This window comes from Clarias gariepinus, chromosome 3 (genome assembly GCF_024256425.1).
Source record: "Clarias gariepinus isolate MV-2021 ecotype Netherlands chromosome 3, CGAR_prim_01v2, whole genome shotgun sequence".
Taxonomy (NCBI): domain Eukaryota; kingdom Metazoa; phylum Chordata; class Actinopteri; order Siluriformes; family Clariidae; genus Clarias; species Clarias gariepinus.
The window spans coordinates 33,294,743-33,319,821 of record NC_071102.1 but is presented as its reverse complement, the minus strand read 5'-3'; the positions used below and the strand labels follow the sequence as shown (position 1 = coordinate 33,319,821).

Genomic DNA, 25,079 nt, shown 5'->3' with positions numbered 1-25,079 from the left:
TTATTTGGTGGATGTATTTTTTTGCAGAATATTTTATCATGCACTAAATTAATCTTTGTGCTTGGTGGGTTTCCTCTGCGTACTTTTCTCCCACAGTCCAAAGACATGCAGTTTTGGCTAACTAGCATTTCCAAATTGTGCATAATGAGTGAGTGTGTGCATGCTTGTGCCCTGTGATGGAAATATTTGGTCAAGTCAAGTTATGATTGAATTTAGAATGTTTATTTTTTGTTTTCCAACAAAATGAACATAATACAACTAAAATCTAACCTTGTCAACTAGGGGGCAGGATGAGATCATGGACCATCATACCCATGTGTGCTTGTTTAACATTCAGTCCCCCCTCCCCACCCCCTTTCCTGTTATAATAGCCTTAACTTTAAATATGGAACATTTTCTATTAGGTGTTGGAGCGAAGCTGTTGGGATTTGTGTTCATTCAGTTAATTAAAAAGGACTGATCAGTCGAGAAGGCTTCCGTTTCCGTTTCAGCTCATCCCAAGCAGTTCAGTGGGGTTGAGTTCAGTCAGAGCTCAGTGCAGCACATTCGAGTTCTTTCACTTCGACCTTAACACAGTATGTCTTAATGGAGCTGGCTTTGTGCACTGGAACAGTGTTGTGCTGGAACAGGTTCATGCTTCTTAGTTCCGCTAAAGGGAAATCTTACTGCTAAAGCATGCAAAGAGAATCTAAATAATTCTGTTCTTGTAAATTTTGTGGTAACGGTTTAAGGAAAAACCACATCTGTGTGGCTGTGACGGTCAGCTTCTGAACTAGTTATGTTTGTTAATAAGTTGCAATACCTTAGCAGGCCGGTAGAGGTGCTAATGAGCATGTGCAGAATAGAGTATAGCTTGTTGCTGATTGGAGCAATGGATGAAAGTGTTATAAAATAACCTCTGTTCCGACTCCACTCTCCTCTACTGTATATAAAGGTATAAGCCACAAAGCCAGATAAACAGCGTCACTACAAATGCAGTTGCAGTTCATCAGGCTTGAGGAATGAAACGCTTCTGAGCGAGTGAACCAAAGTCTAAAATAATGTCATGCTATATCCGGGGTTGTATTTCAATTCCAGCATTAATATTCACACGCAAACCACACATTCACCCCAAAAGTATTAATAACTGCTGAGACCATTAGTGTTGCCTGTTGCACACTCAGCTCTGCACTGAGCCCGAGCTCATGGTAATAGGTGTGTCTAAGAGTGACAACGAGACACACTTCCTCTTCGTGCAATGGTGAAAGCGTGTTGGCCAACCTCCAACCTTCTCTTTAGAGGAAGAGAAGAGAACTTCGAACGAATGCGTGAGGAGAGAAAGTGTCACATGTCCTCCTCAGGGTCTGCTCGAATGGTAGCACAGGTCTAAAGAGCGGCCCGGGGTCGGATCTTGGATCTGCTCCGACACCTTCAGCATCTTCTGTGAAGTTAATGGAGTAGTAAAGAAGACAAGATCCACTCTAATGTCTGCTGGTGGTTCGGAGATGGATGACTTGACGGAGGAGACGACGAGGGCTGCGCCGCTAAGGCAGCCGAAGGGTGAGCTTAAAGACGAGTTGAAGGAGTTGGAGCATTTCTTTTCGCTCCAATTTTATTTCACTTTTATACATTAATGAAGTCGACTATCTATCTTTGTTGCACTTCTTACCTCGCATACTACAAGAATAGCATACTACTGTACATCTCAAGCAGTGTATGATCAGTACGAGCACTTCCTGTCTAAAGTAGAATTTAGCTTTCTATCCAAGTCACAGATAAGAATAAGGCTTTAAGCAACTTTAGCACTTTGCTCACTTCTGCATGTAGGAAGCTGTGTTTTTTTTGTTTTTTTTTTACACTATTCTATATGACCACACATTAGACTAAGATAAAACAGAAATGTTTTTTTTTTTAACCATTCCAGTAAAAGGAAGCCCAGAAAGCCTTGATTATGTAAAGTCCATATCTGCATACCTTACCACAGAAGACATTTATTTTCCGTGTTTGAGTTAGCTTTGATACACCTACTGTACTGGAGAGTGTTAAATCTCAATAGGTTTTTTTTTGAGTATTTCTGTTTTCTAAATAGTTTGTGCATACAATTGAAGTGTAAAAAGTTCAAAAGTACACCTGCTACAGATTTCATGAATATCCAAGCAACAGTATATATTGCTGATTTAATGTGTAATTGTTCGTTTTTTTTTTTTTATATATATAAAAAAAGCTTACTTAGCTACAAGAGAACTTCTTAACTAAGCATTAAATCTCATCTAATCATAAAAAAAGAACTAAAATTTTTCTCTCCATAATTCATAACACACTTGAAAAACATTTAAAACTAAGAATGACCAAAAACATTTAAGAGTTCTTGGTAACAGTTTTTGCTTTTGACCATTTCCTGTTTTTCTCTGGGTTAAACTGTAAATATGATTTTGCATGCAGATGAAATCCCTTTATCTTTCGTCACCATAAGGGGAAATAAAGAGCTTTTATTGCAAAAAAAAAAAAAAAGGAAATGGCTATTGACCTGCCTTAATCAGGTAAAGGATATAAGAATAGTCAAGCCATTACTAAACATAATCACTACCAAGATATATCAGTGTTTACATTTATGTTGGGTTTGGCGATGTTTGGGAAAAGTTGTAAAGAGCAAGCTTTTCCTGGCAGCCTATAAAATAATCTTGCCAAGCATTGTTAGACCCACAAAAAAGGGTGGGTGTGTGGGTAGTGATCAGATGCAACCCAAATCTTTTTTGAATTTTTTCAATCAAACTCATTTTAAAACATTACAATAGATCATTAATTCTTTGGGGCTCTTCTTGAGATTGCTAACATCCGAAATTCTGTTAACTACCAGGATGTTGTAACAGTTAAAGCTGGTTGCCTCTGCCAGGAGGTCAAAAAGTGTATAACAGGCCATATCTGTCATTGGATTGTATCCCTGTTAAAAACCATTGGTCAAATGCACAAGGGCAGACTGTATGTGCATAAGGAAGCTTAAATAGTTTACATTTTATGGAGAAGAATCCAAAAGCCTTAAAGTATCTCCAGTCATATTGGACACTACAGAAAGAATCTCAGAGCTGTCCTGGAAAAGCATTTAAAAATGTATTGGACTCCCAGTATGAGCACTGAGCACTTTGCTTGCTGGTGTAGAACTATGAGTCATAACATTATAGCCACTGGCAGGTAAAATGAACAATACTGATCGCCTATTATATACCAGTAATCTGGTGACAAGATTATGAGCACCCAAGACTCACCTATGTCCATGGGAACCACAGGCCTGCCCATCTGGTCCAGCCACAGAAAAGTCGATGCAGCACAAATCACAGCAAAAAAATTATTCCTGCCATGATAGAAAGGCACCAGTGCACCAAAGCCCGCTATGCACAGGGACCAGCAGGCCCCAGATCCCAATCTCATCAAGTGCCTGTGGGATCCACTACTTAAAAAGTTTTATCCACAATGGCCCACTCCATAAAACCCCACCCAAAAGATTTACTGCTAAAAGCTTGGTGCTAGACACCACAGTAAGTACACACCCGGAGGTCCTGTGAAGCCAAACCCAGTGGGGCCAGAGCCATCCCCGGTGGAACCAGAAATTTCAAAACTGTTTTAAAATGTTAATTTTTTAATGTTATTGCTGATCAGCGTGAAGGGTTCAGGTATTCTGGTGTCCTCAATGGTGGTTTAACTTCTGATCAACTGTCTATGATAGCAAAAAAAATAACAAGTGTATGTGGTTAACATAATGTAACATCAGAAACAGGATTATGCTTAAAGATCAATGCAGGTAAAACTGACACATGTACGGTATCAAGTAAAAATGCAACAGTAGATTAAGAAAATCATCACAAGTTAATTTATGAAATGCAGAATATTAAGGCTTTTATTTACTCTGTGTGTGTTTATCAGTCAGTCATTTCCACTTTGACTTTGAGATCTTATTTACAGTGACACTGAGTTCCCCAGGGAACTTACCCTGACCACACCAGAAATGCAAAATAATAAAGAAAAGCTCTTCCACACACACAGCACAGATGAATAGTCCTTACTGTATTTTCTGCCGGATTTTATAACTGTTTTAATAAGCTCTTAATAGAAGACAAGTGTTCTCTGCTCCTGCAGCACATCATGTCTCTTCCTCCACGCAGGATGTGGTTGACCAAAATGGAGCAGGGCACAAAAAGACAGAAAGAAATTGTCAGTTTCTCAGAGGTTCATTGTATCACAGGAGTTTACTGTTGATGTTTGAGTGTTTTTCTGAAAATAATTCATTTATGACTTCACACTTATGTGAAGTATTGACGCGCGTACATGGCAAGAATAAGTATTCTGGGGAACACTTCATGACGAATATTTGAGTGAGAGATGTAGTGGTAGTGAACGTTGTAGAGGCGTAGAAGTTTCCACTAGCCAGGCAGCTTCGAATGCATTGTAACTTGAAAAACTGATGACTTTTTGGGACCTTTTTACGATATATTTAGGTGTTTCCAGTAGGGGTGTTAGACTGTTCAGTGATTTTAAGTAAGTATTTACATTTAGGCATTTGACCAAGGTCCTACCTCAGTAGAAAAAAAAAAAAATGGGCATTACTTTTTTAGTTATTTAATATATGAGGGGCATTTAAATCAAACCAGAACTTTTTTGATTGCGCAGAATAACAGAAAACTACACTACACTAATGCGCATCAAGGTAGAAAGATTTTCCCAGCCGAGTTCAAGTGTTTTTGTTGAATGACTGCATGTCCAGTACAGTTCCCACAGACAGGTGCTTCTAGAATCAGGTGTTCCACTCTCTGAATATTTACAGGAAAGACTGCAGTGGGCTCTGAGCCTCCTTTTCCATGCTTTTTTTTCTGTGCAGCAATGTGGTTCCATTTTAGTCATTTTCTCTTGGCAAATTATCCCAAATGACCTATGGTTGCAAGGAATCATCTGATGGATTTAAACTACACCATAAATCTTCAATGAAATTCATGCAAGGCCTTTTTAGTTATTTGGCTGCATGTTTCCTGCATGTTGTTTCTTTCAGTTTCAATTACTTGACAGGTGAGATTAAATTTGTCTTCATTACGTCTTGAGACTTCATTCATGTTTCATTTGAATGCCCTAGCACAGGCAGATAAACAGCTCCATGTCCTGATGCTCCCAACACCATGCTTCACTATGGTTATGATGTACTTGGCATCATACACAAAAACTTTCATGACTGTGTTCTTTCATGACTGTGTTCTGTTCTGATCACTGGCCAATTTTATTTCCTTAAAAATCCTTTTGAAATTGAACTAGTGGGTTTTAACTAACTTGTAGAATAGATTAGATACAGCTTACTCAGTGTTCAGGCTGATTAGATATGCTGCGATTTATCTGACACTCCACCTTTTTGCATCAGTCAGTGAACTCGTCTGAACCCACATCCCCTTTGCTCTCTCCCTTCCTGTATTTATTTAGCTTGTTCATTAAAATACAGTTAATTTTGCTTTATATTTGGTTGCATTGTAGGGAAGCCTTTTTTATGCGTTATATGTAAAAAAAATAAATTGCTTGTGATTGTACTGTTAGAAGAAAATAATCAACAAGGTTGTGTTCTGCAGCCCATCATGACCCAGAATTACTCTCACCACCAACAAGTTAATCATTTCTTTACTACAGTATAACACTATGTCCTGAGGTGTGTTTTCCCCTCTTTTACCACAAACACACTGCCAAAAAATAATAAGTTATGTAACTCTAATATTTAATTTAATATTAATATTAGCTTTGATTAAGGCACACAATGTAGTGACCAGTTCATGTGTGAAAATGCAGGAAAATTTCCCCCCGATTTTCTCCTTAATTTAGTCATATGTGCAGAAAGACTATCACAGAGGGCTAAAAGACTATCACATGTTTCCTCCGAAACACATGACCGCATCTTTTTGAACTGCTCGCTCATACACCGTTGGGGGCGGCGTAACACACTCGGAGGACAGCACTATCCGCTCCTTCCACTTGCGTGAGCTCACAGATGCCCTAATTGACAATTGAACCATGACTAATGTGGGAGCACTAAGTACCTCTCATCCCTCCCCTCTGAGAGAGCTCGGCCAATCAGCTCTCTCTAGACCTCTGGCTGCGAGAGGTTACAGCATCACCCTTGAATCGACTCGTGATCTCTGGATGATAGGGCGAGCGCTTTACCACTGCGCCACTCGGAGGCCCCTCCTAGAACCATTCTTTTATAATCTGAGTCCTGGTATGAGGGAAGAAAAACTCCACAAATATGATGGAGTATCTGGGCTATCCTGGTCATTCGGTACATTTGGGTCGTCAGCTGACTTTATTTTATTGCCACATAATGTTGCTGAGCCTAGAGGACCTGAAGCAACCCCATATTATAACACTGCCTCCAGAGGCTTGTACAGTGGACACTATGCATGATGGTTGCATCGCTTCATGCGCTTCCCTTCTTACCTTGACACACCCATCGCTCTGGTATAGGATCAATCTGGACTCGACAGACCACATGACCCTTTTTTCCATTGCTTCAAAGTCCAATCTCCTAGCAGACTAAAGCCTTTTTTTGTATGATTAGTCTCATTAACAAATGGTTTTCTTTTGAACACCCTGCTGTTTAGTCCCAGTCCTGTGGGTGGATGGAATGCTCTTACTGGCCAAATTAAACAAAGCTATGGATTTACTGTTGATTTTTTTTCCTCATGCAACTTCTTAGTGATCTTAGGTTACACTCATTCATGTTTTTGGTTTCGACCACAGATAGTAATATTGTGTTGGACAGTTCTTAACTCATTTCATCTATCTAGTTGTGTCCTTTGGTAAACTAAACTAAAACATATTTTCCCAGGGCATGGGATAAATCTTCTGACATGGTTGATTAAGAAACAAGAAGCTCCAAATGCTGACTTTTTGTGGCTGGGCAGAATGTGTGTGTCTGTGTATGTGTGTGTGTGTGAGAGAGAGAGAGACACACAGCAAGTAAAGTAGGTGAAAGAATTGGTGAAATGTAGGTGAAATGCTGGCTGACCAAACATTTCATCAGTTCACCTTTTGTTCAGTAGCATTTCTATAGATAATCCGAATGCCTTCATGCTATTTATATTTTTTCAGCGTTGTGGCAATCATTAACAAGTTTTCTCTTTCTTTTTCTCTCTCGATTTTTCAGAAGGTGGCACCATAACTAGACAGCCAGCAACGAAACGCTACAGTGAGATTTTACGGGACTTCGATAACCTGGAGCTGTCCTTAGTGAGCAGCACGTATGTACTCTGTAACCTGCACTCTGTTTACCTAAACATGCTAGTGTTTAACAGGCTAATGGCTAACAGGAAGTTACTATACACTCTTTAGCTAAAAGCTAACCAGTTCAGAATTCATAGATAAATTTATTTAAGTTTTCCTTGAGGTTATATAAAATAGGGTTGGGTTATTTGACAGTTTGACAATTATAGTCTAAAACCATTGTACCAAATATCATTTTCCCAAAGTTTTTTTTTTCCTTTTTTCATTTGACAGACATCTTGGAGCTAGCTAACAGCATACCTTGCAGTCTTTTATTCTTAATTTTTATTTATATAAATACCACAGAAATTTGGTAATGATGCTAGTTTTGTTTATAGTAACATGTGATATTGTGGAACATCCTTGTCATAAGTTACTTCCTGTTCTCAGTTACGTTAAGGAAGCTCGAAATGTTCATACTTCAACAGCCTCTTTTTTTTTTAACCTATTTAGAAGTAAAAAGAAAAACACCCACAGTTTGTCATGTTACCATAAAACCACAAAAATACCCATCTGTCCTGAGGGCACAGCTACCTCTGTTATATATATATAATAAAAAAACATACAAAACTGCAAAAACAACAGCGTTCAAAAATACAGTGGTATAAATTTACCTTGAGAATAGTGCAGCTCCAAGTCATAGATTTGTAATAATATAAAAAAAATAATATTAATTGGTGACGTTTGGTGTAGATAGTAAAATCTTTACAGACATTTATGTAAGGAGTCTCTTGTTTCAGTGCTTTGTACCCACGTTCTTCTTCACAGGAAGATTTTGAGGACAGACGGGTTTTTATCAGTTTTATCAGTAAAATGACATGCTTTAAGAGACAGAAAAGAATAGAGACTACAATAACTTCTTTCCACAACAGTAAACTATAAAGCTATAAATGGTTTAAAAAGCACACTCATTTGTCAAGCTGAAAATACTGGCAAATCTTTGGAAGCAAAAAAAAAAAAAAAAACGACTGTACGAGAATAGGGAAAATAATAAGCCTTGTTTTTCGGGCCACATCACACCATTGTGCCTTTCATTATTTTCTCATAACAGCAAGTGATTTATTCCTTGCCTAATGTTGCAGGAGAGGCAGTTTGTATGACTTGCTCACTTGGTCAGAGAGCCTTTAAAACGCCTGGTTGTTTTTAGCTATGCTAGCAAGAGTTTATAAATGTCAGCATGATATACAGTAAGTGTGAAAGAGGCTGACCGGAATCTTTAATGTTACACCCTCTTTTTTTGGTTATTATGGCGTCCAGGAAGAACGTTGCATGTAAACACTGTAAACTGTATTGTCATGTGCCGATATGGCTATTGTCATGTTCGGATTGGAACATGTCTAATTACATAAATGTTAAATTGTAGTATGTTATATTTAATTAATCATTAAGTAACTGTTTAATTTTTGTACATGTGACTGTGCTTTAGGTCTGTCGAGGAACTCCTTGGAGACCCCGATATTCAGTCTCTTTCGGAAACAGGAGATGCAACATTGGATGATTTGTCTGTAAGCCAGAATAATAAACTTCTTGTTTTTCAAAATGTAATGAGCTTTTTGTCTGGGTGCTGAAACTTTTGATTTTGCTTTGTGAAGAATGAAGATGTGGAGAACACACTGGTCTGCCCGGATGGAGAAGAAAAAGATGGTGCCATGTCAGGTAAATCCTTACTTAGTGCTCATTGCTCAAACAAAAACAGAAAAGTGTATGTGGGTGTGCATGTGAGACAGAGAGAAAGAGAGAGAGAAAGAGAGAGAGAGAGTGTGCATATATATATATATATATATGTGTGTGTGTGTGTGTGTGGGTGGTATAAATATATCTCTGCACTCTCAGTCTTAAACAGGATTCGTTCAAAGCCACAACTTACACTTCATTACTGATGTGTCTTAAATCTCCCTACTCATACCTCTTACTTATGTGTCTCAGAGCGGAAGGACTAATCTTAGATAAATAATTTGTCCATGTTTTATTCCTGCATAAAAAAGGACAGCGTGAAGCTAACACTGATCCTTATACTTTTACCTTGCCTTTTAAAATCTCATATCAGTAATTTATCATTTTCTACATAATGGTAAGTTATGACTGATATTGCAAACATTAATTGAATGCATTAGCATAAAACCGCCACCATATTAACTAATGTTTAAATATTTTTTATATATTTTACACACTCTTACTGCTTAAATCATTTAGAACTTCTGCAGTAACTATTTAATTTGCAGACATTACATCCAACAAGAGGTTTAGAATATTGCTCTATTAGATTCCCGACAGGTTCTAGATATTCAGGAGGCAATAATAATCAATGATCAGGATGATCAATTTTATAAATTAGTAATATTAGTAGTTTTTGTTGTTGTTACTGTTATTATCAAAAAAAATATATTGTGGATTTACATATATTGTATTTTTCAAAATTCAATTTAAAATATGAAATTCATATATTCTAGATTATTTATATTTGAAGTAAAATGTACTTTTGTTTTAATTCTGATGACTACAACTCCTGATCCAAAAATCTAATATCTCAAAATATCAGACTATTTCATAAGATCTTAAAAAAAGGCTTTAAAAATACAGAAACAAACTCCAGAAATTATGTTGATTAACACACTCAAGACAGGGCTCCTTTAGCACAAATTACTTCATCAATGTGCCAAGGCATGAAGGCGATCAACTTGTGGCACTGCTAAGGCATTATTGGAGACCGGGTTGCTTTGATGGCATCCTTTAGCTCGTCTGTATTACTGGTTCACTCCTTATCCTCCTTTATGTTAGATTGGATTCCATTCTAGATTCTAAAATATAATCTATTCTAACATAGGTTCTTTATGCTAGAATATATGACAGTGTTTTTTTTTATTATTATGGATAAAATTTTTTATATAACTACATTGCCTGTTGTGTGATTTGACCCAGTATAAGCACAGCACATTAATTTACTTCATTAATCTTACTACACGCATTTGGCTGCTTGAGGATTAGCATAGGGTTAAAGCAGAAATGCAAATCCAAAAACAGGTAAGGAAGATACAGTATGGAAGAAAGAAAGACAAGGAAAAATAAAGCATATTATATAACTTATATAAAGAAAATGTGTGATTTAAAAGTAGGACGGCTTAAATAATAATACCGAATGAGAGGAAAGATTAGGGAAAGGGGCAGGACCATAGTTTATTTTTATCCAGGCTACAGTCAGTGAGCCGATGCTCCATTTAGAAGGATTAACAGGTTCAGCTACACACCGATCTCACACACACAAAACAACAACAACAACAACAACTTTGACCTGTGACTGACAATGCCAGGCTCTTTACATATTAAATTCTCAGAACTGTATTATCTGACATCACTTAAGCTGCACCTAAACAATATACAGGATACTGGTAGATTTCTTCCATTCAGTAAGCAGCAGGGGGAGTCCTGGCAGTGTGTTTAAGGTGTGTTAGGGTAAGGCAGAGGTAACACACAGCTTATGGTGATGCTGATGTATTCACTCTCAGCCCAGAATGCCGATACCGTCATGTGTCGATGCGAGGGTGGCGTGGAGCTCGCCTTACAATATGCCAAGATGTGGTGCCGCTATGCCAAGGATCTCCTCACCTGGATAGACAAGAGAATCAGCCTGGGTGAGAGTGAACTTTATTTTTTATTTCATCATATTCACTTTACAACCCCTGTACACATTTAGTTTGGTTTCCTTCCACCATTACCTAATTTCACCTCTGCTTACTTCTTAAGCTTACTTTACTGTACATCCCTTATGTAAAATAGACAGTAACCAGAACAAATCAGATGATATAATGTATTGGCCAATCAGATTTGAGAATTAACAGTATTATACAATGCAGATTAATAAGATTATATAAGAAGAGCTGATGAATGGAAAATGACACAAGTTTAACATGGAGTTATTTCACCATATATTGATATTTAGATTTTAAAAACTTTTAGGGGGTTGCACTGTGAGTAGTGGTGCTGTGTTACGGCTCCAGAATTTGCGCTTCACCTCGGTTTACTCTCTGTGCATGTTTTTCCCATGTTTTTTCTGAATGCTCTAATTTCTTCCAACTACAACAAAAAAAGGTATGTGGACTGGATCGCCTATACAGTATGTGTGAATGTGGCCCTGAAATAGACTGCCATTAAGTGTGATATAGTTGTCACATATAAATATATATAAACAGTAAAATTCTTTCTTTGCATATTCCAGCGAGGTCAGAGCGCAGGGACAGCCATGATAAGGTGCCCTTGGAGCAGATAGGGTTAAGGGCCTTGTTAAAGGGCTTCACAATGGCAACCTGGTGAATCTGGGTCTTGAACTGGCAACCTTTCGATCAGTAACTTAGTGCCTTAAACCATTGAGCTACAACCTCTATTTATGCCTAGCGTTCCAGAAATGCTCTCCGGGTTCACGGATAATGCACTTACTAAAAAAAAAAAAAACCTTTACACGCATATAAGAAGTGTAATTGTAGACCCAGTTTGCACCATAATGCAGTACTTCAATTTTAACTTAACATAAAGCAAATTGTACTATTCTGGATTATGAATGTCTATTATTAAGACATACATGTCTTTAACACATAACATAACTATTCAGATAACTCACAGTTAGAATGTGATTAATCATGCAACTCTGAGATCATCATATGCAGTTCCCATAATCCAGCTCAACCTACAAACAAATATGTCACAAACTCAAGTTCACAATACTAATAACCACACGCATAAGCCTTAGTGATATCCAATTTTGACTCATTCCTGTCCCCTGAAATTTACTATTACAGTAGTTGGTTACATGACCCTGGGTCTTTTTCTGATTTTATTACTAATGTTTGTTTTCTTCAGTACTTGGACTAAGCCCCCCCCCCCCCCCCCTCTTCCCCCCCCCCCCCCCCCTCCCTCACAGGTTAAGGTTAATAACTAAGTGCCATTAGTCCAACACAATCCTCCCAGTTGTGTTGGACTAATGGCACTTAGTTATTAACCTAGTTAACCCAGTGTAAGTATGTATCCAATGATGTACACTTTAAAGCACTTTTTGTAAGTCGCTCTGGATAAGAGCGTTTGCCAAATGCCTAAATGTAAATGTAATTTTAATTCAATTTCACTTTAATAGCAATTCTAACAATGGACACTGTTGCAACATGTTTCTGATAAATTTCAAATTTACAAATGGATAAATTTAAAGCTTGCTCAATTTGTTCCTAATGAGAAAGCCAGAGGTGACGGTGGCAAGAAAAACCTTTTCGAGATGGCACGAGGAAAAAGCCCTGAGAGAATCCAGACTACTCATTCAATTAAATTAAATTCAATTTTATTTGTATAGCGCTTTTAGCAATTTTCATTGCCGCAAAGCAGCTTTACACAGTCAAAAGAATTATTTAAGTTTGTATGAAATGTGAATTTGTATGAATCAAAATGGTCAGTTTGTCCCTGTCCACTCATGGGGTTGATATCGGATATTTCAACTATAAATAAATCCCTATTCTATAAGTGTTATATGGTCAAAAGAACAATTGCATGATAGCCATACAGTATGTTGTGCATCTTTCTTTCAAGTTTTGTGTTTTTTGAATAAGATTTTTCTTCTGGATGTTGTGTTACATAATGTATGTATTAATCATCTGATCTTTGTTTCTTTATAGAGCAAGAATTTGCCAAAAATATCATGAAAGCAGCAGAAACAACAAAGTCTTCTATTGCCCAGCAGGTGTGTATGTGCGTTTGTGTGTGCCTGTGTGTATACAGTAGATGTGCTAAATAGAGTCTACAACAAGCTTAGTCCTTTGTTTTTTGCATGTAGGACCTTATGCCCCTGCAGACGATTTATAGCATGGTTCTGGAGCAGGATATGAAGAGCAGTTCAACAGCCAAACACACCACTGAGCTTCTACAACAACGCTGTTACCAGGTACTCTATCACATCACAGCTCTTTAATGAGTACAGATTAATACTGATACTGTCTGACCAGTCTTATCTCTCTGAGATAGATTTATTGGCTTTGTAAGAAATAAACCACTTTGTAGTTTAATCCTTTGGTAAGATAGTGAGTTCCCAATCCATGTTGATTGTTTTTCTACAGTATAACTGCATGCCTCAAGCACAGCCCTTTAAGATTAAAACACTGACAACAGAAATGTGTGAAAAGGTTATCTATGCTAAACAGGTGTTAAATCTACACATTAAGAATATTAGAGATTAAATGGTATTTGTAACACATTAATTAGAACTGTATAAATAATTTAAGCATTAAAAATGGATTTACGTAAGGCTCTTTACATGAAGGACAAGAAATTTTAGTCTCATTCGTTATTAGTTTATACAGTTTTCAAATCCCAAAATATATGCAAGGGAGCGTATTTTTTAGTATTTTTAGTCAAATGCAGCATTTATACTGAGGTCCCAATGCTAATGTTTGTAATCTCTGGTCTAATTCCTTACGTAATTCCTTAAATGACATTGTTTATGGAGTATTTATACAATAGATATGGATCAACAGATTAATTCAATCCATGTCTTCCCAAAGGCATTGTCTGCCAAAAGGAACGAGATTGACAAATGGCGTCGGGAGTTTAAAGACCAGTGGAGCAAGGAGCAGAAGAGAATGGTTTGTGTGGAATAGCACATGATTTACTACATTTTATCCAAAAATTCCTCCTCAGCTCTTCCTGAATGTCGTGTGTGTTTGTGTATCTGATGTAGAACGATGCGGTTGCAGCACTGAAGCGAGCTCGGCAGCAGTACCTACAGCGCTGTGAGGAGCTAGAAAAAGCCAAAGCCATGACCGCCAAAGGAGTCGACGAATCCAGCGGCACTAAGACCCTGGACAAGAGGAGGAAGTCTCAAGATGATGCTCAGTCTAAGGCAAAGCATCAAACACTCATTCTAGTTTTGAAAAAAATCTATGCACCATAGTTTGAGAAAGTCCTTCATACAGACAGGATTAAGCTCAAGTCAAATCGATTAAATCAGGCTGAGCTTGTGTTGATTGAACTGTCAGAAACTTGGTGCATATGGTGGTGTGCTGTTGTAGATAAATAATCAATGATGTAGTGGTATGATGCTACTCTTACACCTCTAAGCTAAATATTTTCCTATTACAGTTTTTTTATTCCCGCTTTACTTAAGCATATTGTCCACTATCAGCTACAAATTTCATTCATTAAAGTAAGACGTCACACCTTTCATCTATTTTAATGTAGTGAAGCGTCTGTGAAAGTGGTTAGTTCCTGTTATCGCTCAATTTATAGCAGATATAAATAGTTGGTCACACACCCGCTCGTCTTTTCCTCTACTTGCAGTTATAAGAGAAAAAAACAAGTTGTCTCTATTGTCATTAATCATAAAAAATTATGATTTATTTAATTTATGTTAATGGCAATCAGACTCAGCCATCCATCACTACAAAATCATATTTCTGACTTCATGATGACATCTCCGTTCTGTTCATGGAATGAGAATATAAATTACAATCTACTAGTAGGTAATTTTGTGTTTGTTTTTAATTTTATCTTCTTACGGCAGGTTTCAGAGGCTGAGTTGCTTTATAAGCAGTGTGTGAGCGATGCGAAGGCTCATCAGGATGACTTGGAGAGAGTAAAGGAGATGATCATCACCCACACTCGCAAGCTGATATGCCAGGGAGACACCGTGCTCAAAGAGGTAGAAGCTTATTTCCAGGGAACTAAACTCTACAGCCTGTGATGCACATTAATATGAATGAATATTAATGCACTGGTTCTAATACAGTATGGTTTCCATAGTAACAGCTCATTCACTGAGACTTGGATGACAATGGATCTACTAAATCCTAAGTCTTATGAAGTAATAAATAGAATGAGCCTTTAAAAAATACTCCGGTTTAAGTCCATGGTCTGTTTACACACAGGTGACGGTGAACATGTTCTTCTACCAGCGACAGCAGATGGAGCCGATCCCTTTAGGATACTTTAACCTGGAGGTGACCTGCAGGCCGTGCGAGCCTGGAGAACCCTACCTGGACTATATCTCCAAGAAATGTGGCCCTGAGCAACCCCTTCCAATCTTCACCTTTCAGGAGTTTATCCCCCTGAGCAAGAGGTAAGTTCTGATTAACTCCAAAAGACTGTTTTATTTTCACATGATGTCTAATATGGCATAAAATACAAGATTAGGGTTTATTTAAAATGGAAAAATAATCCAGCTCATTTTTAATGATGCTTGAGATTGTAAGGACTCTTATCTAGAGTAGACTCAAGTGCCGTGGGGGTGGGGGGTGGTGAGGGGGCAGTGTTTTATTAAGCAGTTTGTTATTCATGATTAGAAATATTATGTGTAAATAAAACTTTAAACCACAACCGACTACTTTAGTTTGCAACTTCAATTCAGCTAGTTTGCAATAAAGGAAATGTTGCCTAATGTTATTTGCTATGACTATGATTATAATTATTTAATGTATACAGGGTGGCCCAAACGCCTGGATCCACAGGCAAATTTGTTTATACACTTGTGTACAGTATATACTGAATGCAAGAACGTTGAATATTTTGTCTTAGACCTTTTCCATAGTGTATATGTTATTACTCCGGGTAAACACCTCCCTGATAATCCATTTTTTAGACTCCACTTAATTTAACTGCTCCTGCAAATGTGCTGATTTGGGTTCAATGTTAACAAGCTGCTCCTGGGCCATGGTCCTTTAGAGAACAACAGAGCTGAGCAACAAGCCAGCTCTCCATATATGAGGTCACATTAGGGGGGAAAATCATACTGGCTTGTTTAAACCCTGCCCAAGAGGGGGGGATATTTTATATTTATATATATATATATATTTTTTTTTATATGGTGAATGTCTATAAATGAATAAAAAGTAAATTTTGCAGAATACAGTAGGTGTGCTTTACTGTTTCAGAACTAAAGAGCTGATATAATACAACATTCATGCAACAAATGTTATCAATAATTAAGTTAATTAAATTTGATTTATTATTACTTTTGGAATAATGAGAAGCATCTCGTGTAAGTCTGTGTGAAACAATACATATTAGAACGAGTGCAGGATAAACCCACCCCAGCCACCCTTTTATCTACACCCATGGAATATGCAGGACAGAATCACTACAGGATTGTCGATTTAGATCTGATGCTGATGTTTGTTTATACAGAAATCGTAAAGTGAGTAACGCCATGCCACCGCTGCAGGACTCCGATGACATGAGGCGCTACAGTGATGGAAGTACGTCCAAGCTGCTTACTGCAGCTTTAATCATATGATGATAGTTTTTGATAAAACATTTGTTTTTAACAATTAAATTCTCTCTAAGTGTGTGTATTTCTGTTGTACAGGACGCATCGGACACAGTGACAGCGACAGCATTGGAGGAAGCCTGGAGTCTCTCTCTAGTCCAGGTGAGACATTAATCACATTCATTTTCACTTTTTACATACAACAAGATCCAAAACAATAAATTCTTTACACAGGATGTTTTGTCTTGGTGTTGCAATAGGTAATTTATTATATCAAGTTATTGCAAAAAAAAACAGTAAATCAATAAACCAATAATGTTTTTAAGGACATAACTTTTTTGTTTGGAATAAAGAATGAACGACGGTCATATTTATAAAGATACTAAAATAAATACAATATTTAATATGAAAATGTTAGGTATAAATAAATATATTGCAGAACTGTTATAATACAGTATATATAACATATAAAAAAATATTAATAAATACATGAATTAATTATTTACTGATTTGTTGTTTTTTCTGTTAAATATAATATGCTGTTAATTCATATTTATTTTATATAAAATTATAAATACATTTTTACATTATTATTATTATTATTATTATTATTATTATTACTTTATTGTTTACTTTCTGTCTGACTTTGTCCTGAAGCCCATAAGCTGCCGAAAGCTCCTTCTACTGGAACCGTGTCGTCTGATGACTTGGACGAGAGAGAACTGAGCGCTGAAGCTGGTGAGAGAACACGCATACACTTGAAAACTGCAGCATGTGCACACACACACACAATACACACACACAATGCAGCACATCACCCATACATAGCTGTAACAGGGCTGATGGTGCTATTTCTCTTTTTCCTCTGCACAGAGATCTCTGATCCCCTAAATGAGAGTAACGGGCCCTGCTCTAAAGTGCGCACCACATCCCGAGCTGCTCTCACTCACCGCCTGAAAAAAACCAAGAGCAAGATGCAAAAGTGCAAGCTTTGTGACAACTTCATCCTGGTTAATGGCATAGAGTGTGAAGAGGTAAGACAGGAGAAACAAAAACACACAATTGGCTTTTTTAATGTTAAAAATGATCAAATTATGTATTATTTATTATGTCATATAGTCTTTTAATTGAAACATTTATTGTAGTATTTTACAATTGTTTTATTATTAGTATTAGTAGTATGTTTTTTAGTAATGCATTTATATTGGTTTAGATAATAAATTTTAGATATTTACATCCAAATAACCATAAATAAGGTTTTTACTTTATTTAATGTTTTTCTTATATACATTTTATTTAATTTTACTTATTTGTAGTTTTAAACAATGCATAATCCAAGGTAGAAATTTATATTAAAGCTAGAACCTTTAAACATTTAAAGAGCAATAAACTCTTTTTATCCAGGCAAGGAAAAAAAATAGGTGGTGCTAATGTAAGGAATATTTTGTCCATAAATGTAGTTCATGTTCTAATGTCTGAGAGCACTCTCAATTTTTTATTAGTATTATTATTAGTATTATTTGCGTTTTTTTCTAATTGAATACAAAAAATCTTACTACAATATATACTATCAGCAAAAAGTTAAACCACAAAAAGTAAACCTCAGACATATTAACATCATTTTATCTCTCTCTCTCTCTCTCTCTCTCTCTCTGTCTCTCATTACCCCTCAGTGTGGGTTTATTGTGCACAGGAAGTGTCTGGATCTGTGTCAGACTGAGTGTGAGCGAAGGATGGGGGTTCTCTTCGGGGTGGAGTTCTCCATGTTGCCTAGAGAGCAGCCGCAGGACGTTCCCTTCATCGTGCAGCGCTGCACTGAAGAGATCGAGAGCCGAGCGCTCACAGTGCAGGTACACACATTAATGACTCTGAGGCCTGCTAAAAATTTCTCATAGCTATTTCTCACTGGTTACACTGTTTTTGTATGTATCCATTTATTAACTCTAATTAGTAGTAGTAATAATAATCATTAGAAATAAAGAAATTACATTTTGTAACGTTGAGTATCTTACATCTTGTTTACTCTACGTTGTACTTTTGTCGTCAGCTAAATGCACTACCTGTTCGGTAATAAAGGTTTGGATAGAGATTGCGTTTTGCCCTTAAACAGTAATCCCAGTAAAAAATATTGAGTTTAGCTTTAATCTATTAGTGCAGGTGTTTGTTACATCGAGCATTTAGCTTATTAGTAGCTTATTTTTTAATTCTGGCACATAACTGTTCATACATAACTGTTAACATCGTTCATCATTAACATCAATGAACATCAACTGTTATAGCTGGACTGTCTGCCACATAACACACAGTATAAATGCAGATCAATTCCAGCTTTCTGTTTCATAAAATTGAATTAAAGTGACTTTAACATCGCCTTTACTCAACATTTTGTTTTTAATGCATAACAGTGTGCTCTCAATTAAGTTATTTTACATGCACTCACCTCAGACTGCTGCAGATACTGTATGTTTGCTCTAACGACACATGTTTTATCTCATTGCCGCGTTCCACATTACTGCTTGTTTTTAACGCCATGGTTTCGGACCAGATGATGGATATTTGACATAGTTGGATAGTGACAAAACCGGCTGGACAGATACACAGACATACAGACAGACATACAGGAATTTTTCTGAGACGGGTTTCAAGTTCTCCAGTGTATAAAATATATAATTGAAAGAGCTAATTCTGGCCAATGTAGAGACAACCTCTTTCTTTTATTTTTATACACACATACACAGTGCAAAAACAATTCTTAAATAAAGGTCACGTGATATCACACAACCATCTTATTTACCTGCCAAATATAGTATAGCTCTATCTATTCATCTCGCTCTCTCTCTCATGGAATGTATATCAACTTTTTATAGGCACTCCAGTGACAACCGCTTTGTGTAACACCAAGCTTTTATATTACACAGTTAGCAAGGTCGATAGTTAAGTTTAGCTAATGCACCTGTTTTTAATGCTCGTTACAAGTTTCTATTTTTAGGATGACTGAAAACTATATTAACCAGGTAAATCAGATGGTTATGTGTGATACAGCGTGACCCTCATTTAAAAAAGTGTGCTTACATTTTTTGCTAATAATCAGTTTTATTTTTTGGGGGAATGTTTGAACGTTTGTTCAGATATTTTACAAGAAAAGCTTTTGTTGTAAACAAAAAAAAAGTTTGTTTTTTTTAAATGGCAACTTTTCGTGTTGTGACATCAGTGGAAATGCTATCATATGAGTATTGTTTACTAGCGTAGCATCTAAGCAGCTAACCTTAGTAAATGTTACAGTAGCAGTGTTGTGTTAGTGAAGTTACACACTGAACTTTCAGGTTGTTGCATAATATACGTAGCTAGCTAGCGACACGGCTACAATATGATTCAGTATGACAGAAAGGATTCAAAGAGTACTATCACAAAGTAAGATCCAAAGGGTATTACTGTAGACAGGATTATCAGTGTGAGTGAAAGTTAAACTGAATTAGTCTGAAAATAAACACTAATGCAGTCAGTGTCTGAATTATTCCTCGAAATGACAATAAAACACATGATACAGCTAAATAAATACCTTATCATCTTAAAAACACGCTCCATCTAATGTTGGGTTCGGCGTTATTGGAATTATATCGCTTTCCTATTCAACCGTTACACCTTTGAGCTGCAAAATAGGAAATAAAAACATGGCTGACTGAATGAAAGCTTGTCATTTTTCTCAAACTTTCCAAGCAGCAAAAGCTCTTAAACTAGCCAGAAATTATTTGGTAAACATCAGTGGCTAGTTCATGATGTACAGTATTAACTCATTCAAATTACAAACTGTATTATTGTTCTTATAGATTTAACCAACTACTGTATCTAATGTCTATCTATCCTTGTATTTCTCTCTCTCTCTCTCTCTCTCTCTCTCTCTCGCTCTCTCTCTCAGGGAGTTTATCGAGTTAGCGGCTCCAAACCCAGAATCCTGAAGCTCTGTTACACTTTTGAAACCCAAAAAGACCAGGTTGACCTTTCGGACATCTCGCCCCATGACATCACTTCCGTTCTTAAGCACTTTTTTAAAGACGTACGTCCTGCATGATTTCTAAATGCTAAACCTTGCATCGTTCATTAAAAATCAAAAGAAATAATGATAACATACGGTTTATATATACTTATCACTCTTTTATAGCTTCCCGAGCCTTTATTGACCTTTGACCTTTACAATGATTTCATCAACCTTGGAAAAGACATTCAGCGGCTCACAGAGAGAGACCATTCGGCTGAGATTGCTCAGATGGAGGAAAGCATAGTGAGCAATCTGAAGCAGGTTCTAGCACGACTGCCCCCCTGTAATTTCAGTACACTGCGATACATGATGGCGCACCTGTACAGGTAACACCCTGAACACTCTCGCGATCTGTACATTTTAGAGTTAATTATCAAATCACAACAGATGACTCACTATATACAGAGCATTTTTAGTATAGATGTAATTATGTCCTGATGTGCCTTGTGATCAAATGTCAGCCTTGTGATCAAATGTCAGCCTTGTCACAAGGGTTGCCAGCTTGACCGTTTTCACGCAGCTACTTCTAAACGGCCTAGACATGCTCTAGATAAGTTTCATCTCATATGCATAATGTTTCTAACTTACCTAGCTCATGCTCATTATGTCATGATTATATATGTATATTATAATAATATGGTAAAATTTTGTACTAAATAATTTTTTTGCCACTGATGATACAGAAAAAGACTGAAAAAAAGATTCAATGTGCTGGAAAAACTCCTTTAAAAAATTTTTGGTCCATATTGACCTGAATCTCACAGTTACTGCAGATTTGTTGGCTGCACATCCATCTCCCATTCCATCACATTCCAAAGGTGCTCTATTGGATGGAGCTCTGGTGACTTTTTGAGAAAAGTGACCTCACTGTCATGTTCAAGAAGCCAGTTTGAGATGCTTTTTAGCTTTGTGACTATGATGATAATAGCCGTAGGCTGTGACATTTAAACCATGGCCAATTCATACTTAGGGGCTCAAAGTGTTTCACTAAAAAAAACACACGATAATACCACCAGTACCAGCCTGAACTGTTGACACAAGGCAGGATGGATCAAACGTCTGATAACGAAACATAAATGTATAAACTAAACTACCTATCTAAACTATAAAATGTGAATAAGAAAGTAAAAAATAATAAACAAGTAAATAACAAACAATTATAAGTGAGATTTTATTATACAATGTAAATATTACTTTACTATATTAACTATATATTACATTACACTATTATTACTATTAAAAAAGAAAGAAATAATCTTGTACACCAGTTTGTAGTACCTTGGCAGGATTAGGTAGCAGGTTTTAGTAAATATTATAGGCAAACATCAGCTGTTGTGAATATACCATCTACTATTGCTCTTTATCACAGCTCATTGTTTAATCTTCTTTCTCAGAATATCTGAGTGTGAAGAGAATAAGATGTCCCCCGGTAACCTGGGCATCGTGTTCGGCCCCACTCTCCTGCGCCCACTTGTGTCAGGCGACGTGTCCATGATTGCCATTTTGGAGAGCAGTTACCAGGCCATGTTGGTGGAGTTCATGATCTCACACCATGACCAAATCTTTGGCCCTGCTCCGAGGACGTGCACACCTCATCCACCTGTAGCCTCCAAAACATCCGTGGGGACGGAGCCTGACACTGCTGACGAGTGTGGAGCCTCGACCAGAGAACGGCCGCGGTCTCTTGAGGTAGGAATTGTCACATGGTAGAGCTGAGATCTAACTAAATGTCAACTGTGATGAGAAAACATTGATGCGGTCTGTGTTGTGGTTTTGTCTGGAGCTGCTTATGCTCTTGCTTCAGCTGAATAAACTATGTAGGCGAATCCTGGAGATGAATAAATGTACTGGTAAAGCGGTCTGGATTATACCAGGCCTGTGTGTGTGTGTGTGTGTGTGTGTGTGTCTGTGTGTGGTACTCAGATATTCGGAAACTACTAAAAAAAAAAATGTACTTCTAAATAAAAATAAAAACTATTTTTAAAACTATTTTTAGATTCTTTTTAAATTCTTTATAATGACCTTTTTTATGCAACCCAAAAATTTTTTTTTTATTCAAAATGCCAACATATTTTAATTCATGCAATTTTATTGCACAATAAATATGGGCTATCAAAGTGAATTTCATCAAAAGTCCCAGTTTGATCTAAACAAGCAAAGATTTTTTCAGAAATTTCAGCTGCACACACATCAATTCCAGATTGTAATAAAATATTTTGACATGATCAGCTTTTCAATCTGTTATTGTTTATTAATACCTTAAAACTTTTAATACAGTAACTAATAACTTATTTTGGAGAAAAAAAAATCCATTTATTCTTCATAATAAGTTATCTTTTTCTATTAGATTTTTATTTCAACTTAATTTTATAACATTTTTAATAATGTTTTGCTTTCCTTTACTGCACCTATTCGTTTAATTTTACATTATTGGTTTACATGAATCCCAAGCCACTATTAATATTTACATGCGGCTCTAGATTAAAAGGAATGAACAACTGCTAAATCTCCCATTGTGTGTGTATCTTTATCGTTTTTAATACATAATTTAAACAAGGAATCAAATATATTTGCCAAACGTAAAATATACTATATAAGTTCTACTGTGTGTATGTAATTAGATATAGTTAGTGTGTATATCTGTGTTTAGAATTAATTTGCATGTAAGTGATTGGTGGAGAGACTGTTGCAAGAAAAAACCATAAGAGATTGCTAACACAATGAGACTGCTTTAACAATGGTTAGATTAAAAAAATGATAAAATAAATAAATAAATTGATCACATATTTTAAAATATAAAATTCTAAGTGGTGTATTAATTCATGAAATATATTATGTGGTGGGGTTTCTTTTTATAATTAATCCACCCAACTGTAGCTTACTGTATTTTATAAGTAGAATAAAAACTGCACTGGACAGTGCTTTTACTATCTTTTTTTTAAATTAATAATTAGTAAGAGATATTTTGGTTTGTACAGACAAATGACTATGTGGTTTAAAATTTTAAAGAATTCAAATGTTCTTGATTCTTAGAACAGTGTTTACAAAAGTGTGACTTTACATGTACTGCATGTTTGAGCTCTCAATTATGATAAATAAATAACACGTTTTGTTTTTTTCAGCTTTATAATTAAGTATACAATACCCATGAAATATTTCTGGGTATTTACATTTAATGGTGACTAGAACTAATAAAACAGATAAGGTAGATTTTTCCAAGATTTTTAGATTTCTTTGCCTTAGAATACTGTCTAAAATCGTAATTTAAAACAATTCTGAGCTATGTAATTCCTTGAGCACTTATGATTTTATGTTATTAACTTCTCTCTATCTGTCTTTCTGTCTCTGTCAGTCATGGCTATAAGGAACATGGCAGCCATTGCTTGGGCTCACTCTGAGTGTACACTTGTGGACCCAATTATGGCGTGAGAACCGTCAATGAGGAACATGGAATTCTGGGAGGTTGTGCATGCGACAGTTTCAGCTCTGCGGCACTAGGAACTAAAAAAAAAAAAAAAACTTCCAGCAGTGAAGACATCTCTCAATCCTATGTATCCTGAATCAGACATTGCTATAAGGACAAAAATGATGGGGAGCACCTGGTTTATAAGAGTGGTACAGGTTACAGGAAGTGACTTGATGGATTAGGAGACACAGGACCAGAACCTGAGAAAGCAGCTTGAGAAGAGGTCTGTTTTGTAGGATACAAGACTTCAGGTGCGCTTAAAAATCAAGGATTATTGTGGGCTAGTAGCTTCCTAAATTGTACAGGATATCAGACTGAAAAACTGTGTAACATTTAACCATTTAATATGGTTTAACATACATAAACGCATAATAGTAAATTTTTAACACAATGCGGTTTGGTCATCTTAAATTATTGTGCATTTCATTTCATATAGGACTCTGTGCTGAAATATTCTAGCTGTGTTTGCTTCTTTACATAACTTTTGCAGAGATTTGATTTTATACTGACTCTTTCCCTCATCCTAAAATTCTGTATAAGGCAGGAAATAATTTTAGAACAGCATGTAGACATTTAAGGATAATTCTTCTGTTTTGTATATTTGAATTGTGTTCTCTATTGGAACATAAATATATATATATATATATATATATATATATTTTTTTTTTATACAACAAACCAAATGTGTTTGTGGCAGGAAGAAAAATATCATTTAAAGTATGTTAGATTCCACTGCGATTCACAAGAGTTCTGTTTAATTTCTATTTAAATTAAGTTTTAAATGGTCTCTTTGATCAAGTTCCATTTGGGATCTCCGGTTTCCTCACAGTTTCCACAAAGCATCCCAGTAGTTTGCCAGGTAGGTTTGAATGAGTGTGTGAATGTGTGTGGCGCCCTGTGAAGCATTCCTGCATCATGCACAGTTTTCCTGGGACAAGCACCAGATCCAGCTCAACCCTGATCAGGATAAAGTAGGATTAAACCAGGATTCGAAAAATATCATAAAAATACCATAACTGTTGCACAATACAAGGTGTGTAACATAATATACGGTTCTAAATTTAAAGTTAGTACACTGCATC

General features: G+C 36.3%; 1 protein-coding gene across 1 annotated transcript; it reads left to right on the top strand.

Moving 5' to 3' along the window:
* The first annotated feature begins 1,270 nt into the window (after nt 1-1,270).
* On the top strand, nt 1,271-24,622 carry gmip (GEM interacting protein). Its single transcript, XM_053492793.1, has 20 exons — nt 1,271-1,539; nt 7,148-7,241; nt 8,690-8,768; nt 8,856-8,919; nt 10,767-10,892; nt 12,915-12,979; nt 13,073-13,180; nt 13,797-13,877; nt 13,973-14,134; nt 14,795-14,932; nt 15,159-15,349; nt 16,414-16,484; nt 16,595-16,657; nt 17,153-17,233; nt 17,369-17,529; nt 18,169-18,345; nt 20,412-20,549; nt 20,655-20,857; nt 21,926-22,220; nt 23,884-24,622. Exons 1-20 carry the CDS (start codon nt 1,464-1,466, stop codon nt 23,893-23,895), a joined length of 2,385 nt encoding a protein of 794 aa, XP_053348768.1. The 5' UTR covers nt 1,271-1,463; the 3' UTR covers nt 23,896-24,622.
* Nucleotides 24,623-25,079: the final 457 nt, after the last annotated feature.

What these genes read in the sequence shown, in the direction of transcription:
- gmip (XM_053492793.1), top strand. Translation starts at nt 1,464, where the DNA reads ATGTCTGCTGGTGGTTCGGAGATGGATGACTTGACGGAGGAGACGACG. An exon ending in GCCGCTAAGGCAGCCGAAGG is followed by an intron (nt 1,540 to 7,147) that starts GTGAGCTTAAAG and finishes TCGATTTTTCAG; the next exon opens with AAGGTGGCACCATAACTAGA. An exon ending in GCAAGGAGCAGAAGAGAATG is followed by an intron (nt 13,878 to 13,972) that starts GTTTGTGTGGAA and finishes TATCTGATGTAG; the next exon opens with AACGATGCGGTTGCAGCACT.